Raw genomic sequence first — 17,255 nt, 5'->3', positions numbered from 1 at the left:
GTAGAAGCAGCCTTAAAAAGCGTCTCTAAGATCTCAGATGCCCCAGGACACCACTAACCACTGGTCAGGTCTCACTTTCAAGTCTCACTCTTGTAAATGAAAAACAACTCAAACTCTCACTCGCTTAGGCCCTGATCCAGAAAGGCACTCAAGCGCGTATCTAACTTTAAACACAAAACTAGTCCCATTTAAATCAACTGGACATCTCGACTGTTTACAGTTATAATATATGTTTAAGTGCTTTGCTGGATTGGGGCCTTAAGCAGAGATTGTTATTTAACACTTTCTTCAAGGTATCTTGCCAGTTTCTTGTGCCTCAACAAACTTCATCTATTTTCCATCCGCTGCATCTCCTGTTGTTTCTTGAACAAACACAGATGTCCCCAATCTGAAGGCTTCAGATTCTGCCACCACAGTAATCTAGGAACCGGCAGATATTAAATTAAAAGGCAAGTCACTATTCTCAAAGTTTTCCTCAAGACAAGAATAAATAAGCAACATTCACTGTCAACAGAAGAAAAAAGGCAAACACAGGCAGTGGTGCCTATGCCGTGGGGCAAAGGGGAACGACAGAAAAGGGGTAAACAAACCAGCCCTGCAGAGGAGGTAACAGCTTGAGGCGTTTTTCCTCACCACAGCAATTGCCTCTGTAAGAAGATTAGCAGGAGGAGTTCTCACTTCTCACTGAAGCTGATAAAGCACCAGAACTTGCCATAGGACTTGCCTGCTGAGAAAGATCAGACACATCTGCAGCAACGCCGCGCGGAACAGCTTTTTCAACAGAAGCAGCGCATTTCCAGCACCAGTTTGCACAGAATGGCTTCTCCACTGGTCTCTCCTTGCACAGTCTGATGCAAAGACTTGTTTACAAAGTCCCCAGCCTAGGGTGACGAACCAGGGATGCACAAAGATGCATCCCGGTTGGATGAGACATCATCGCAGCAGATGGACCAAAAAGCAGGGGCAGCTCTTTCGCCTCTTCTCCTCCTGGTTCTTCCACCACAAAGAAACTAATCACACAGGCAGCAATGGAATTATTTAAGTAATCAAAGGGAACAACTCCTTTTAAATCAGAGCTGAAGAAACTGCTTAGACAGACCTCAAAATAGTCAGCAGGGGATCACTTTGAAAAAACAAGATTCCTAAGGACTGTGAAAAAAACACACTGGAGAACAGAGATTAGAAAAGAGGAAAGAAACAGCATGAGGAGGAAGAAGTATCATGTGCTCTGCTAACTGCACCTCTTAATTAAAAGAATACAACTGTGGGTCAGTGAATTAATGTTACTGCACATCCTTGCTATAACACACATTTTTAACAGGGATACATTCCTGTTCTTCAAAACGCTGAAGGATTTACATTCATCTGGCTACAGCATGTTACAGAACTAAAGACATTACAAAAAGATAATCTCTAGAAAGCCTGTGCTGTTATTCATGTATTGAAACATAAGTAAGATATTATTGGTTTGGAAGCTATCAAGACACTTCTCTCTGTGTGCTGCCACAGAAGTCAAAATGAGACATTTTCCAGCCTCTATGCAAGGCTTCCATTGGACACTGGAAAAATCAAAGGCCTGAAATCCTTTGGGGTGTTGACATTACTTTTCTAAACTAAACCATTACAAGTATAGTTCTCATTCACATACAGCTAATTTTATTTGAGATATAAAGCTTCTTATGTAAACAAAGTTTTTGAAAGAAAAATAGGTCCATCATTTTAGCTGCCGTGCCAAATAGCATTGCAGCTCTGTCATTTGCTAATACCATCCCAGGGTTTGGGCATATGAACATCTGTATTTCTGATCCCCAGTACATTCTCCCCTGAAGAAGTAAATTGGTACAGATGGATTTTTTTAATAACCCTACTCACTAAAAACTGGAAAATAAGAAAAAGCACTGGAGATTGCATTGTCATTAGCGTGCCTGTATTGTATTAGACCAGACATGTCTCTGCTTGGAAACAAGTTTATTGAATCTCTTGGTAAATCAGTCATACTGTGGATAATATACCAATCATTCCCTAGATTAAAAAAATAAGCATCTGCTTATAAATACAAAACAACTGAAGAGCTGGCACTGCTGCATAACTTCATGGTATGTTATATCTCTCTGGTGTTCATCATGTGCACGTAAGAATTGAACCACAGCACATTTCTAACACCCTATCAGGCTGCTCATTTAAAACTATATCTGCCCTATGCTTTTGGCTTGTGTACCAAAAAATGCATTTAAATACATTTTTTAAAACAATGCATACAAAGGATGTCATGGAGCACTTCTCAGTGACTACCGCTGCCCATTCATGTTTTCTAAGAGCTATCCTTCCTTCCATCTATTTTTTATTAAGCAGCTCAGATGAGCAGGTAAGCTTTGCAGCATGCTTGGCAAGGCAAGAAATTTGGAGTCTTGCTGAACCAAAGGAACTGGAAACTTTCAAATCATGGACTCTTCAACAAAAACAATTTATTAACAGCACTGGTCACACTATGCATTTCTCCTGCATTTACATTAGTGTAAGGCAGAACAGGTTTGGTCAAAATATCTTCCTGTGACTTCAAAGTTTCAATTAAGCAAAGCATATCCCAAAATTAAAGGGATGTTAACAGAAAACATCTAAGCAGATGGTGGCTGACACAAGAATACACTCAAACCCAAACAAAACTCTAGGACTTTGAATTGCCAATATAAATGATTTGTCAGAGTAGCTCAATAGCATAGCCCCAAAGTGCGTTCTGCTCCTCATAAAAGAATGTGAGGGAAAATGCAGCTGCACTCTGGATTAGATGATGCTTCCAAATACTCCTGGCATCTTTGAATAAGCCTTCTACCAAAGACAATATAAATCACAAAGTTCAATGTACGCCATTTCACCTCCAAATCTCAACAGAGTTCCACAGAGGGCAAGTTCATCATTAAAAAACACAGACCAAAAAAACCCCCCCCAAAAAAACCCCACCCTGGAAAGCAGGCACTAACACTGAATTTTCAAACCTTCAGTGTTTGTGCTCTGCAGGGCTGACCCTCCTGAATACTGTATCTTCAGACATGCCACTATCCAGATACAAGGGAGATGGAAACCCTAGAAATGCCTCGGATTAAAATTGGCCCAGGACAGAACCTGTTGGTGCAGGCTGCCAGAACCTCGCCTGCCAGGTGCACCCCTTTTCCAGCACATTTTCACCTGGGCTTATATCCAAAATAAACCACTGAAGTCCCAAATCCCAAACATCAAAGATGAATGAACATAAAATATCCAAAATGTTTCCTAGTTTGGCTCAAACTAGTAAATTCTGCAGAACTCAAGCAAGGATCAAATCTTGTGCAACAGGAAAAAGACACTTTAAGCTGTCTTCCCTTTCACTTCATCTGAACAAATGTTTGATCGATTCAGGCAAAACAGAAAAATGCCGAAGCTTACAAAATCCTTTTTCTATATACACAAAAATCACCCATTTCAGAACTCTATAAAGCAATGAGAAAACTAATAAAAGCCAAAGAAACCACACAGGAGACTAAAACCAGGAGTTGTTTCCCAATCAAGAGAGCTAATTTAAATGCACAGCATTAAACATTTCCTTTTTTATATCTTTATATTCCTCAAAAATGTGAAAAGTATGTTCATGCTCAGAGAACTCCTATTACTCTCCTTGAATTGCACATGCAATTACTAAATATAGGCTTCAAGAAAAAATACTGTCTCCAGTAGCAATGGCTTTCATCAAATACTGTAAATGCTTTCCTGACATACAAATGGATTTAAAATTTGGAAATGAAACCACTTATTTCAAGTCATACATTCAGTCTGAGAAATCTTTCTAGTAGAAATAAACAGTACTTTTTCACTAGGATTTGACTAAATTCTATACTATTTATTACTAGGCAAATGAGATGACTTTTAATTTCCTAGTATATATTTCTTTAAGAGAAAAGACAGGATATTATGGTTAAGGTTGGTAGAGGGCATGAGAACATATATGGAACAAGAAGTGTAACCATTTGCATTTAGCTGTTCATTTTAACCCCATTAAGGTATGAAAGTCATGCAAAGGAGGCTGCATAATATTTTGTTTAGTGAAATCAAATACCCCCTGAGCAGATATTTTCCTGTATGCAAAGCATTTGCTTCCTCCCTTCCCCCAAACAGCTAGGCAAGGATAGACACTGTTTTCTCATATGGCAAGCGCTTTAAATGACAGTCATCTTTCATCCCTGAAAGCTGAGACAGCTACACATCACAGTATGGATAGCACAGATCAAAACTATCCTTTCCCCCATGGCATTTGGTGCAGGAAGCAAAAGCAACACTATATTCTGCTTGAAGACAAAACCCAAAGTATTCAGATTTCACACGTTCTGCAGTGGACACTTAAAATCCATGGGAAAAGGGGCACTGGCAGAACTCCACATTATTTGTCAATTAGTGTTCCTTTGCTGCGCAGCCCTGCAGAAGAATAACCATCTCAGTGCTACCACCGTACATTTGAACAACACTGAACCTGATGGGAAATACTCAAGACTTGTACTAGTGTAACAGAGCAATGTGGCAAAACGAAACAAAACACTTCTCTTGTTTCTTTAAGTCCCAGTGAAGTCAATGAGAAGAATTGCACTCCTCTGTTCTTCAGGATAAGATATTGTAGGGCATTCAGCATTAAAATTGCTTTCTGTAAAAGGACTCCCCTTGTTCACAGCTAGATGAAGCGTGCCTGGAAACAAAGTAGCAAAATTATTTTCCATGAAAAAATATTATTTTATTTTAAAAATAAGGAAAACATATCACAGTACCTTTTCCATTTACTTTCTAAGTCTAGTCGTAGACAAGTACCATCATTAACAAGAATGAGTTCATGCTAACTGTTTAAAGATCCATCTTTTAGGGCGATAACATCACACTTGTGGGGTGGGCTTGCACTGCACGTCATCACTTTCACGTTGAAAGCAGCTCTATTTTACCCAGAAGTCCTAAGAAAAATTTCAAGTGATTCCACTCAGGCCAAAATTAAGACAGGTAAATCTTTTTTGAACATTTAGATAATTCGCTTTTTACCCCCTATTTAAATAAAACACATATCCTGAATAGCTTCAGATGCCTGTATTACTTAATATGCTCCAGTTCAGAAGAAACAACTTAGAATACTATAGTACAAATACAGTTCTAGTACTCTTAACATTATTTTTAACAAAAAACATTGATCATTAGAAAAAAAAAAGTATTTATAAGGAAAAGATGCAATGAATCCAGCCTGTTATTTCTGACACGGCAGTACTTCCCATTACAAGTCCAGCATAGCAGGCATTCTTTTATTTGGGAAGTATTTCAGCTGACTGAAAGCAAATATGCCCGCTAAATTTCCTAAAAGATGCATTACATATATTCTTTAAAGGACTCTGGCAGAAAATCTATCAGGCTCTGTTGCTCAGATTGACTATTTTAATCGGCATTACTGAATGACTGAGCCCCAGAGGATCATAACTACTTGTAGGACCTTTAAGACAGCAAAGCGAGTAGAGATTAAAAACTAGTGTTTCCTTCCTGCAACTCAGTCATCTTCACTGTGATCACCGACCATCTCTGATGTCAGTAATTTACAGTAAAAGTACAGTAACAAATAGCAGGATAATATCAGCCCTTGATACCTGATGAAATGAAAGCTAAATTAGCACAATAATCCTTCAAGAACATAAGTGCTTCCTCAAGGAGCCTGACAGGAGCTTATACAGGCAAGAGGAGAATAAAGTGCATAAAATTAGCTTCAATGGGATAACGCAACAAAAGCAAAAGAAAGTTGAGCCTCCATATCACCACATATCTATCCTTTGCAATATTTTAAATGATTTTACAGTTCTTCTGACAGATACGTACATAGACACCTCTCAGCAAATTACATTGAATATATACACACTTAATCCCCTACTTGCAATGTCGAGACAGAATTCTTCCCCTTAGGCCTTTTCAGTTATTACAATTAGTCCATGTGAAGTTACCCTTGATAATCTTAGGAGATAATAACTGGCAGGGGGAATAGTATAACAGAACATCCGACAATTACAGGGTTTGGGTAGGGGATTTCTGTAGAGCTGACAAAAAAAATTACCTAATGTACACAACCGTGCTGAACCCTACACACTGCAATTTTCCCAAACCAAAGGCAGTGGTAGCATTCCTCCCTGCTATGACCCTCGCTGGATGGTCTGTGATGCCCGAGGCAACAGCTTCAGTCATTTACTGACACAACAGGAAGAACGATGCCGGTTAAGACATCTTTACTGAACAAATTGACTAAAAATTATCTGCTATCTACATTGAGAAGACCTTTTTCCCCTTCCCCCACTACCAACTTTTAAAATTTTCAAGACAGATCAAAGAACTTCCCCAGAACTACTGGGACCTTCACAGATAAATAGATTTTGAAACCAGAGAGACAAGTGTGACCACTGCCAAATCTGGCTCCCCATAAAAACCAGCTCAGGAAGAAAGGAATGGGGCATTTAGCTTAATGTCCAACCTAATCTGTCTTGCCCTGAATAGCACAACCAACAAAATAAACCAAGAACAAATCAGTCTGCCTTTGACATTCCCTGTAGATTTTCAGCCTGAAGTGAAAAGGGTTGGTCACAGAGCTCCTCATATCTGGACCATATTTGCTGCTATGAAAAGCAGGAGACCAAAGATCTTAAGAGGAATCCATATGGAATGTCAAATTTCTGCACATAAAATACTCTCAAGTTTTGTGAACCTTTTACTACTGCTCAGGGTTCACTACACAACCAGTCGTAAGAGTCAGAAACACTCATTATGATTTAAAAGAAGATTGTGCATTAATAAATAAATCACAAAACCAGAATGCGAGAACATAAATCACATCCTACAAACAGACTCTCAAAGGAAAAATGGCAAATCAGATACCATCTCCCCCTACATAACAGAAGAAAATCAGGAGAACATCTTCTTTTGATCCCTGATAAATGAGAATTTTGCTAATGACAAAGATTCCTCTATAGTGAGAGGATGCCTTTACAGCTTCTTCCCTTGCCTGGGCCTCTTTTTGGAGAATTTATGTAGGGGTAGCAGTACGGGCTAAAAGAAGCAAAACCCCTTCAACAGTTCTTTTTAGCTGGGCATCCAAAGGCCTTCCTAAAGCTCTTTGCTGTACTAAAAATCTGGTTTATACACATGTAAAATACTACTGTTCTTAATGTCATGAAGACATGTGTTTTTCAACATACAGCAACATATCGTACACAGGAAAAATAAAGGGAGAGGATAAATAACGACAACATCCAACTTACGGCCTGGCAGTGGAATGACCCATAACTTATGAGAAACAGAGTCTCAAGCTATGATGGGCCTCTGCTCGCTCTGCTGGGGAAGGCAGTGTGCTCCACTACTGCACGCACTAGAATGCATTCTGTTACCCCACACCAGGTTTCAATTATTCATCTCTTACTCAACTTCAGATTTACTTATTTAAAAGGATACAATTTTAACAATAAATCTCATGGACAGTGTTAATTAAAAGCTAAATCTTGCCCTGAGCTGGACTTCCAAAGTCTATGAGAATGTTCACAGCCCATTTATTTATTCCAGCATTGTGTCAGTTATTAAATTACAGTAAATTAAAAACACAGTGACAGACCAATAGCTAAAATAAGCGAGGCTTGTTGCATCTCACTTACAAAGGTTGCCAGACTCGGGCTCTGACAGACTGCCAAGAAAAGTGAATTTCAAAGTAAGGGGCCCTCAGTTCAGAAGCGTCCTATCGTGAACATGAAGTGTTTCAACCTCAGAGATGCCAGCAGCACGGCATTCCCAAGTTAATCATAACTGCTTCATGCGATACCAGGCAAAGGGACCATGCTCTCAAACCACAACTCTGGACTATTCAGAGCTGTAAAAAACATCAGCAACACTACTACGTTGCCCCAGATATTAAAAGGAAATCGATGATGACGCTCAAGCCTCATGAGCATCTACACCAGCTAGAAGGGGGCCAGCTTTGCACCGGCCACAGTTTCTGGGAGGACTTCTGACAGACTGCTAATTAGAGCAAATGCAACTCTCCTGCCCAGCAGTAGCAAAATGCACCGAATGCCCAGACAGGGCCTGAACAAAAGAAGAACCCATGTGGAATTTCAGATTTAATTGCTGGCTGATAGTTACTTCTGAACTACCACATTCTCACTTCTAATTACCAGCTTTTCTCTTGCTGCCAGCTTCTCAGCTGTGGGATATTACTAGCCCTCCGGGGCTACTCAGGTCTCAGGGGAGCTCTGTGCTTCTACTCTTCATAAAAAAAGCAAAGGGCACACAGATCAAAACTGGGAACCAGTTTTTTCATTTCGAAGAGAGCTTTAAACATACGGAGATAAAATGACTCAAGATACTAGAATAGTAAGTCAATGGTCAGAAGCGAAGAGCCACCTAGTGCTATTCTGTGACCTTCTGAAAGCATTTAATGACATAAATCCATTTCCCTGACAACCAACTGGGAATTAAATGACCTCTTGTCATTCTGAGGACACACACTGAAAGCTCAACATGGTGCTCTCTACACTCAGGTTGCTCAGGAGAAAAAGAGATGTCTCCATCATGCTACAAATTTTCACTAAATTCAGAGAGAGATAATGTATTTAAAACAATAATCAAAACATATGGAATGAATAGTTAACATATAAAATAAAATTAAACACTAAAATGTACAGAATGCTTGTTACTTATACAGCACATCAAATATTTCAGAGTAAACAAAACAATTACAAAGATGCTTCCTTTTATTTGAAGCCAAGTTAATTTTGGAGAAGAGATGTTCAACCATGATAACTGACCTCTTACAGGAAAAACTGGGAGAGGTAAAACCTGTTGTAAATACAGTGTAGACTCCACAGCACTGAGCTATACAATAGCTCTATAAAGGTGTCACAGATGAGAGTGATATTCACCGTACAGTAAAGATCATACCTCTCCAGGAAGAGACAGGTGAGGTATCAGAAGTTTTGCAAAGAGGACTTCACTTGATCAAAACCAGATCTAATCTTAGTTCTAACACTGATTTGGTTTATCATTTGGCCAAGCTTCTGGCTTCTCCTAGAGATCGCTCTGTGTACACAATCACACTTAGCTTTGCAGACAGAATTACTGAAACTGAATTCAACAGAAAGAAACCAAAACCCCTGTCCAAGTTACATATTCCACAAATGTTCAAAGGCATGGATGCTGAGGTGGTGAGACAGGCTCGTGTATTTTATTCGGCTGCTGCTACAAACACAATGACGGCATTATGACACAGCATTTCTCTTCCTGCAACAATGGCAAAAAGGTGACTTTGTAGCTCAGAGCAATAACAAGTGCAGGCACAGATAATTTTTTCTGCAAGTGGGGTGAAAACTTCAAAGCTTCATCAACTACAAGAAGCATCTGAAAACATTCAAATCTCTTTCAATTTGTAGTGAGAGAGGAACAGGAATACACCTGCCTGACCTCACCAGGTGTACTGAGTCTGGATTAATCCTTTCTGGTTTTTTCCAGACATCTAACTATCTTGAGGACTGCGATTGCCATTCCATAACATGTTCATATTCACAATAAAATGTCTCTGGCAAGCTGGTTTATACTATCCAAACATACCCAGTGCATAATGTTGTGTAACAAAAGCTGGTACCAAGTCAAAGAATAAAGAGAAGTCCTCACCATAACCAACAGACTCACCTTGGAGAACATCAAGACTCCTATGCCCTTATTATATGTGCTCCAGACTTTTTAGGATGTCCATCAGCTCACCCTTGTCACAATACTCTGTGATTCATTCTAATCTTGGCATTTTTTTGTTACCCAAGAATCCTCATACATATGTTACCACATTTACATCCCTGCTTTTAAACCAAAGTCTTTAGGAAGAACAAAACATGATTTAGAAAGGGCTCTAGTAAAACTTCTCACTCACGGCATCATCATTTCTCCTGAGCAGGCTTCTGAAGCCTTTGGACTGATCTGCCCCCTATGCCCTTTCTGATGAGATTTTGAGAAGTGCTCGGCTCTCCCATGTAAACATGATAAAGAGCTAAAGGTCCTCGTGAGTTTTGAAAATAAGGCCACGCAGATCATAAAATCCCTCCTTCTCCAGCATGTATTCTCAGCACTGAAGCACACAGCTTCTCTGAATGAGTAGCCATTATGTTCTCTCAGGCAGTGCATGACACTTGCACCATTAATCCCTTAAAGCATGGCATAGCATCTTCAGGAGGGATTGTGCCACCTCCTTCAGAGGAAGACAAAATATCTCTTAAGAGGAATGCTCTCGCTGTGAATCTGGAAGTGCATATCCTTCCAAAGATAATCTCAAGTTCTAAGGGTAAGAAAAGCATACCCTCATACATTTCCAGTCTCTGGAGGGAATGCGCGATGAGGTTATAAAGTTGTTGAGGATTTTTTACTTGCTTATCTCTGATGTTTCAATTTCCCATGGCCTGCTGCTGTGCTCCGACGCAGAGCTTCACCACCCCGTCTCTTTCCCAGCTCTGCGCGGAGCAGATGTTCAGACCTCTGCTGCAGACGGAGCAGAGCATCTGGGAACGGGGCAGGAGTAGGCACAACTGACACCCCTTGGAGGAAAGGAGCAGAAGGTCACAGGAAGCCATCGTGGAGTATCAGTTTCAACATATGACCTGACCAGTTTGAAAAAAAACTTTTAATAAAACGCAGGCTTCCACTGGGGCCTCCACTAACTGTTTTCTCAAGAATTCATCTAGGTATGAAACTTTACCATTGCATATTGGGATGGCTAAGCCTTAACGTAAACCTAGTCCCAAATATCTGTTGCAGAGTGAAAGCACACCTTTGTACAACACAACACAGAACAGGGCATCAGCAGCAGTTATAAAAACCATGCAACATCTGCACAAAGTTACCAACACTTTTGCTCAAACTCTTTAGGAGCAGTGTGTCTTGCCTCTACACGCGGTGACTTGCCTCTATTATATTTTAACCTTCCCTGACACCAAGGCTAGACAGATCTCCTTTCCCTTCAACGTTCCCAAAGCACCATGAGCGTGCCCAGACTCCCTGCCTCCAACGCAGGTCCCAGGTGGGTTAAGCCATGCCTGGACCAGCACTACTGAACCGGCATGTAATTGTCCTGGTCCAGGCAACAGGGACGTGGTGCCCAGACCTTGCCACCATCAGCGACGCAGGATAATACTTCCTGCAGGAGACAATTTTTGTTGTTCTTCAATCTCCTGTGAAGGTGCTCTGCAGCACCTCACTGATCAAACACAACCAGCGCCTCTATGCAGCTCTCTGAAGGGATTTTGTTAAAAGAGGATATCAAGTACAATCACCCCGTGGAACTTGGTAGAAGTAACAAAGCAGACTTGACCTAGGCTTTCTTCTGCTTTAGAGCCTATTTCATGCCTTCAGCATGAACTCCTGCTAATGACTTGTTGAAATACATCAGAAAAAGCCTGGCATTGTACACAGCACTGCTGAAACACAGTACTGGCCCCACAATTAATTTACACCTCTCAGTTCCTCCTCGATGGGAGTGATGTGGCTTTCTGTTCCTGTTGGTGAACGTTCTGCATTATTTTTTCAGGAATCATTATCTAACTAATCATCCTCCAAATTTGCGTCCATCCCAGCAATACGCACCGTGGGATTCTTTTCACAAGTCACTAGCCATTTCCTTTCATATACTGCTCTGCAGATTTACTTGGAAACAGTGGCACTCCAATGTCTCCACTTCAGGAGGAGATCCTGGAAAGCAATCTTCCTCACTACAGGATGCTGGCATGGAAGTATGTTGAGAAGCCTGCATTATTGCTTTCCCTCGCTAAAGGGTTCCCTTCTAAATCTACTTTTTCCCAAGCTGTCTGACTTTGGCGGAGCACCATTTTCAATAGCACATTGCATTAGATTCCAAATATACGCAAGTTCTTTTACGTTATATTCCCAAAGGGATCTAAAAGAACTTTACTATGAAATAATGGTAATATTTAAAGCTTTATTATTACATAACATGCTAATAGTATCTATTTAAGCTGAAATTACTCCATTTTTTCACCTTAGCATACTTCACGGCCTTTCTACGCATTCTGTCATTTCAGCCCAGTTAAAGGACATTGAACATGACCAAGCCTCTCACATGCCACACTCCTGGTGGGGGGGGGGGGGTGTATCAGTGACTCTGCCTGTAAACGGACAGAAAAAATTATAACTCCTTCTGCAGCGCCTGACCGAATTAAATTTTACACCAAATGTAGAATTTCAGGAATTTTAGAGTACTTTTCATTCATCACAAAGTATGTAAAACTGCAGTTACCGAGCCTACAGAAGCATCCTTCAGCTAACACCAGTATTTTGTTACTATTTCCAAAGAATCATAGACAATTGCTCTCATTTATTCATTTCACCATTGTTTCATTTATAAATGAGCAGATTCATTGACTTTCAATATCTCCACGATTAGAATGAAAAAGCAACCAGGATAGAAGAAGCCCTAAAAGTCACTTAACTATTGAACTGCTGCCCCAATGCCAATCAACCCAAAATTTCTGTAAGCTCTGCTTTAGGGAGTAGGTTCCACAGCCCTCCCAAGTGCTGCACTACCCTCACCTCTAGAAACCGCTTCCTACCAGATTTCATATAAACTTTCCCTCTGATTTCAAGTGCAAGAGATTATTCTAAGACAACGGCCCCGGTTTGCTAATTTTTAAAAGCAGAAACTTGGATCAAATATAGCATCTTAACAATAAAATAACTTCAGTTGATATTCATTTCAGCGTTTCAATACACAAGAGTCACTGTCAAAAATGTAAGCCGCATTATCACTGTCAGCCTCTACCTACGCAAGGCTGGGTGTGAGACTGTGCAGCTTTGCCAAGGCCAGCCCCGATACAGGCTGCGTTTCTTTTGGTTGAGGGTGCAACTTGACCAGTGAAGTACCAGCACATATTACCTGGGTACCTATAGCAAGATGCACTGAAACAGTAGATAAAAACACATGACTTTGCAGCCAAAAATAACTGCAGCTCACAATCTACCAGATGATTACTAAAAATTGTTTCTTAAGATAGAAAATATCAAAAACATGCACAATTGTGTGAACATAAAATTTGCAACTGAGGATGACAGGCTTTCTTCCAGGGCTTTGGGAAGAAAAGGTTTACACTTTTTATTTTGTATTAGTTAACTTTCTAGATATTTCTGGCATGCAAGACAATCGCTATGTGGAAAGCAGCTGCATTTAGTTAGAGACTTTTTTAAAGAGTTTTCAACTCTGAAGTGCTCCTTTGAGTCTCAGAAGACTGCTGCATTTCTACATGTGTTTCCAAAGAGTGGTATCTAGTGTCACACCTCAGGGAAGCTTTCCCCACCACCACCCCCTTCGCCTAGATTTAAGTATTTGTATTTAAAATCCATATACAAGCTTTAAAATGCTCCCCGCCCAATCTCATTTGCAATGCTTTAACTTAAAGTTCCTGTGTGTACGTAATCAACACAGCAATTTCAATAGACATTAATTACAGAAACAAAGCAGCGATGCCCTGAAGATAATTTGCTGATCCTTCAAGAACTTTTGTCAAGAAATGCAAGACTGCAATCACAGTAAATCAGTGACATCTAGTCTCATCCTCTTATAGGATTATGGCAACAAAAGCATTTTGTTTGTAAACTCATAAGTGGATACTGGCTGAAATAGCAGCCTGTTGACCCACGGACGAAACAATTAACCACCAGGGTATTAAAGGGACTTATCGAGAGCTGCGAAACTTTATCTCACAAGCGGTAACTTTCAAGGAAATCAACAGTATAATCTGAAACATAATCTAGAGATCTGCGGTTTTACTATATGCTTTTAAAATGCTTTTATGCTATTTGTGCTTCTGCCATTGTGACTCCTCACAAAGATACACGATACAGAATAACAATAAAGCTGAAATGGTAATATTCATAGTCAGATACTGCAAAGAATGAAAAAAATATCCAAGTTAGAGAGTTCCTGTTGCTTATATTCACGTTAACTTCGTGGTTTTATTCAGAACATTTGGGCCAGCCATTGAGCACCCTTGGGAAGAGTGCGCATTAAAGACAGCATGAATGTACAAAGGAAAATGTGCTTTTTGTTTTGTTTTGCTCTCTACAAGGAAAGGTCATTGACAAAAAGGAAGCAGCAGGAGACAGGGGGAAAAGTGAAGAGGAAAAGCCAAAAAAAGAGCTTTTGGAAGGCAACACGGCAAAACGGTTTTGGTTACTAGACAATATCTCAACTAAATGGACGATTTGGTAATAATCCCCCCAAAAGAGATGTGACAATAGCTGCGCAGGTTTCTGGCCTCCGAGCAGATACACATCTGACTTGTCCTGCTGAGCTGTATCAGCCTACTCGCATGAGGCCGTTTGTGCACATCTGTGTACGTTTACTGGATCAGAGTGTCAAACTGGGAAGTCTCAGGAGTGGGAGTCATGTCTTCACAGATGTTTGGACCAAGCACAGCACAATGAGGCTCTGATCCTTCTGGACCTCAGGGAGCTAACAGCCCAAACTACTCTCCAATATTTTCATCGTGTTAGACTGTCAGATCTTGGACTCCCAGCCCATCTTTTCTGGTAGTAGAAGTTAGGCTACTACCAGAGATGGACTTTCATTGCAGTCCTTATGTGACATGCCTGGGGAAAAAAAAAAAAAAAAGGTCTTTAACTTATTTAGTGGTCCATATTCTATCTTTTTGAAAAATATGAGGGTAAGAGGGGAAGGATTGAAGGGCTCTGTATGGTTGGGTGGGTTTAGGATGGAGCAAAATCTATTCACCCAGCCACTACAGTTATCTTAAAGAAATTTGTAAAACACTTTATAATAGAGTTTGTTTGTTTGTTATTTAATTAGAATGTTAGATGTTCAGGTTCCCTTATTCTTCTACAGAACCTAGATCTTAAACAAGTTTGGTGGAAAATGTAATATGTGGTTGTAACATATGTGATAGATGTCTACCTATAAAAAAATAAATAAATCACTTGATCTGCCCACAAATCAACATTGTAAGTTTTTGCCAAAGACACTAGTTAAAACACAGGAAATATTTCACTGTGGAAAGTAATTGTGCATAATGACTATATTAATAGTTATACATAAAGGTGAATTCATATAATGAAAGGTACTTCCCAGCAGAATTCACAGTAAATAGAAACCAGCCAGTTTTGGACCCAATGTGACCAGTTGCTTTATGTCCAGGGAGGAGGGGTCCCTCCAGGCTCCTAGAAACCCATCTTAAAGTTTTGAAATTAACTGAAAACCAGGAAAAAAGATGGCCTGTCTTTTTCTCCCCCCTTTTAAAAGTACATCTATTTGTTACGCACAATACAGCATTCCCTGGAGACACTAGAAAACAACGTTTGAAAATTTTCCCACTGAGATGTCATGGAGAATTCCTACCCTAAGCTAGAACATCATCCAGCCATTGAATCTGCACCAGGAGACTCCTGTGTCCCACAGAGTCGCACTCTGATATCTGGCAGTCATTCAAACAGATCCACTGCCTAACACACAGTCCCGGGTAATGGCATCATTAGGGGCACACTGAGACACAGAGAGAAATTCAGGCACAGGCATACAAGAGTGCTGTATCTGTTAGCTACGACTGATTTTTTTCAAGGCAGTTATCCTACAATATCTGTAATTTGGCTTAGAGGTTTTATAACCACAGCTTTTCCAGTTCTGAACTGCTAAGTGTTTAAACCCAGTCAGCTTTCTCTCTTTAGCGTTCACTTTTCTCCCTTCTTTAAATACTAAGTATGGCCATATTATCAACCAGGTCTTTTCAGAAGTGGCTTGTGATTTAAGTACCCACCATAAAAATACCTTCAAGGAGAAGGCGTTCATGAATATCCACCTCTTACTGAAATTCGCATGCAGGCGTCCAAAAGCACTGCTCAGTTTTTACTGACTTGGCCTCAGAAATCAGTCCTTCTTGCCTAATTCCATCTAGGTCTCTTTATGCATGTGCTACGCTTTAAACATAAATCATTTGCAAAAGGCTGAAATCAAAACCCTAATAAAACAGAAGGATCGCAAAATAAATATTACTTGTTAAAGCTAAATCAAAGAGGCTTTAAGGTTATTGTTTAAAAAAAAAAAATTAAAAACTTCTTGGAAGACTGCAAGGGCGATGAGATGGCAAAACATCCCCCAAAGCTGGAGCTGAAGGACAAGTCATCATTGATAACACCACCTCGGGAACCATGAATCACCTATCAAAAGCGGGATTGCCTGGGAATGGTTACACTTAGCTAATAACTCGGCCGAGCACTTGGAAGGGCTTTTTACGAAGCAATTAAACACAGATCGAGTATAAAACTCGGAGTTCGTTAACGGGGGCGGGAGAGGGGGCAGCAGCGCTGGAGCCGCCGGCTCTGCGGCGGGTGGAGGGGCCGCGCAGCCCCGCAGCCCCCCTCGGCAGGGCGGCGTCCCGCCGGCGGGCAGCGCCGCGCTCCGCTCCGCTCGCCCCCACAGCCGGGGCAGGGCGCCCGGCCGCATCTCAGGGCCGGCCCCGCCGCGACGGACCCCACGCGGGCGGCCCGTGAGGCGGCACCAGCGGCTCGGCGGGGGCTCGGTCCCGGCCCCCCCTCACAGACGTGCGTGTGTCCCCGGTATCACCCCCGTCCCGCCGCGGGACAAAAGCCGGGACGCGGCCCCGCACACCCCTTACCTTGCGTGGCGTCCCCCAGCTCCGCCCGGCTGCCCGCCCGTAGCAGCAGGAGCAGCGGGAGCAGCAAGAAGCTCCCGTCCCCACCGCCCGGCTGCTGCATTCCTGAGCCGGCGCCGCGCTACTCCCACATCCACCGCGCAGCGCCGGCGTCCCGGGCCGAGCCCGCGCACCGCCGCGGGGCCGCGTCTCCTCCCGCGCCGCCGACCCGTCCCACGCCGCGCCCTCGGGGCTGCGCTCTCCTGGCGGGCGGGGAAGCGAGGGCGGGCGGCCGCCACCTCTGCCGCCCTCAGCCCCTCTCACTTGTCACTTTCCGCCAGCTCCGCTCACAGACCGGCCCGGCCCCGGCCGAGCCCCCCCACCCCACCCCGCCCCGGCCCCGCCGCAGCCCGGCCGAGCAGCGCCCCCTACTGTCCCGCCCGCGCCGCCGCCTCCTGCCGCCCGTCCCCGACCCGGCTGCCGCGCGCCGCAGGGGGGCGCTTGCCTCGCTCTCCCCGCCGGGCGCCATCTTTCGCCGCTCAGCCCGCCGGCTCTCACCTGGCAGCTCTGAGGGGTGGC

General features: G+C 42.2%; 1 protein-coding gene across 2 annotated transcripts in view; it reads right to left on the bottom strand.

The window, feature by feature from the left end:
• ROR1 (receptor tyrosine kinase like orphan receptor 1) overlaps positions 1-17,023 on the bottom strand; it is a 168,312-nt gene extending 151,289 nt beyond the window's left edge. The window contains exons 1-2 of one of the 2 annotated variants that reach the window (XM_054834225.1): positions 16,701-17,023; positions 4,526-4,708 (exon numbers count right to left, since the gene is read on the bottom strand). Coding sequence is in view for 1 of the 2 variants with exons in the window: in XM_054834224.1 (XP_054690199.1) it covers positions 16,701-16,800 (100 nt within the window). In the remaining variant the exon portion in view is untranslated. The remainder of the gene's footprint in view (positions 1-4,525; positions 4,709-16,700) is intronic. The other variant, XM_054834224.1, reaches the window with a different exon arrangement.
• Positions 17,024-17,255: the final 232 nt, after the last annotated feature.

Source organism: Grus americana, chromosome 8, assembly GCF_028858705.1.
Source record: "Grus americana isolate bGruAme1 chromosome 8, bGruAme1.mat, whole genome shotgun sequence".
NCBI classification, from domain to species: Eukaryota; Metazoa; Chordata; class Aves; order Gruiformes; family Gruidae; genus Grus; species Grus americana.
The sequence above is the reverse complement of the archived record's forward strand: the minus strand, read 5'-3'. Positions and strand labels throughout refer to the sequence as shown.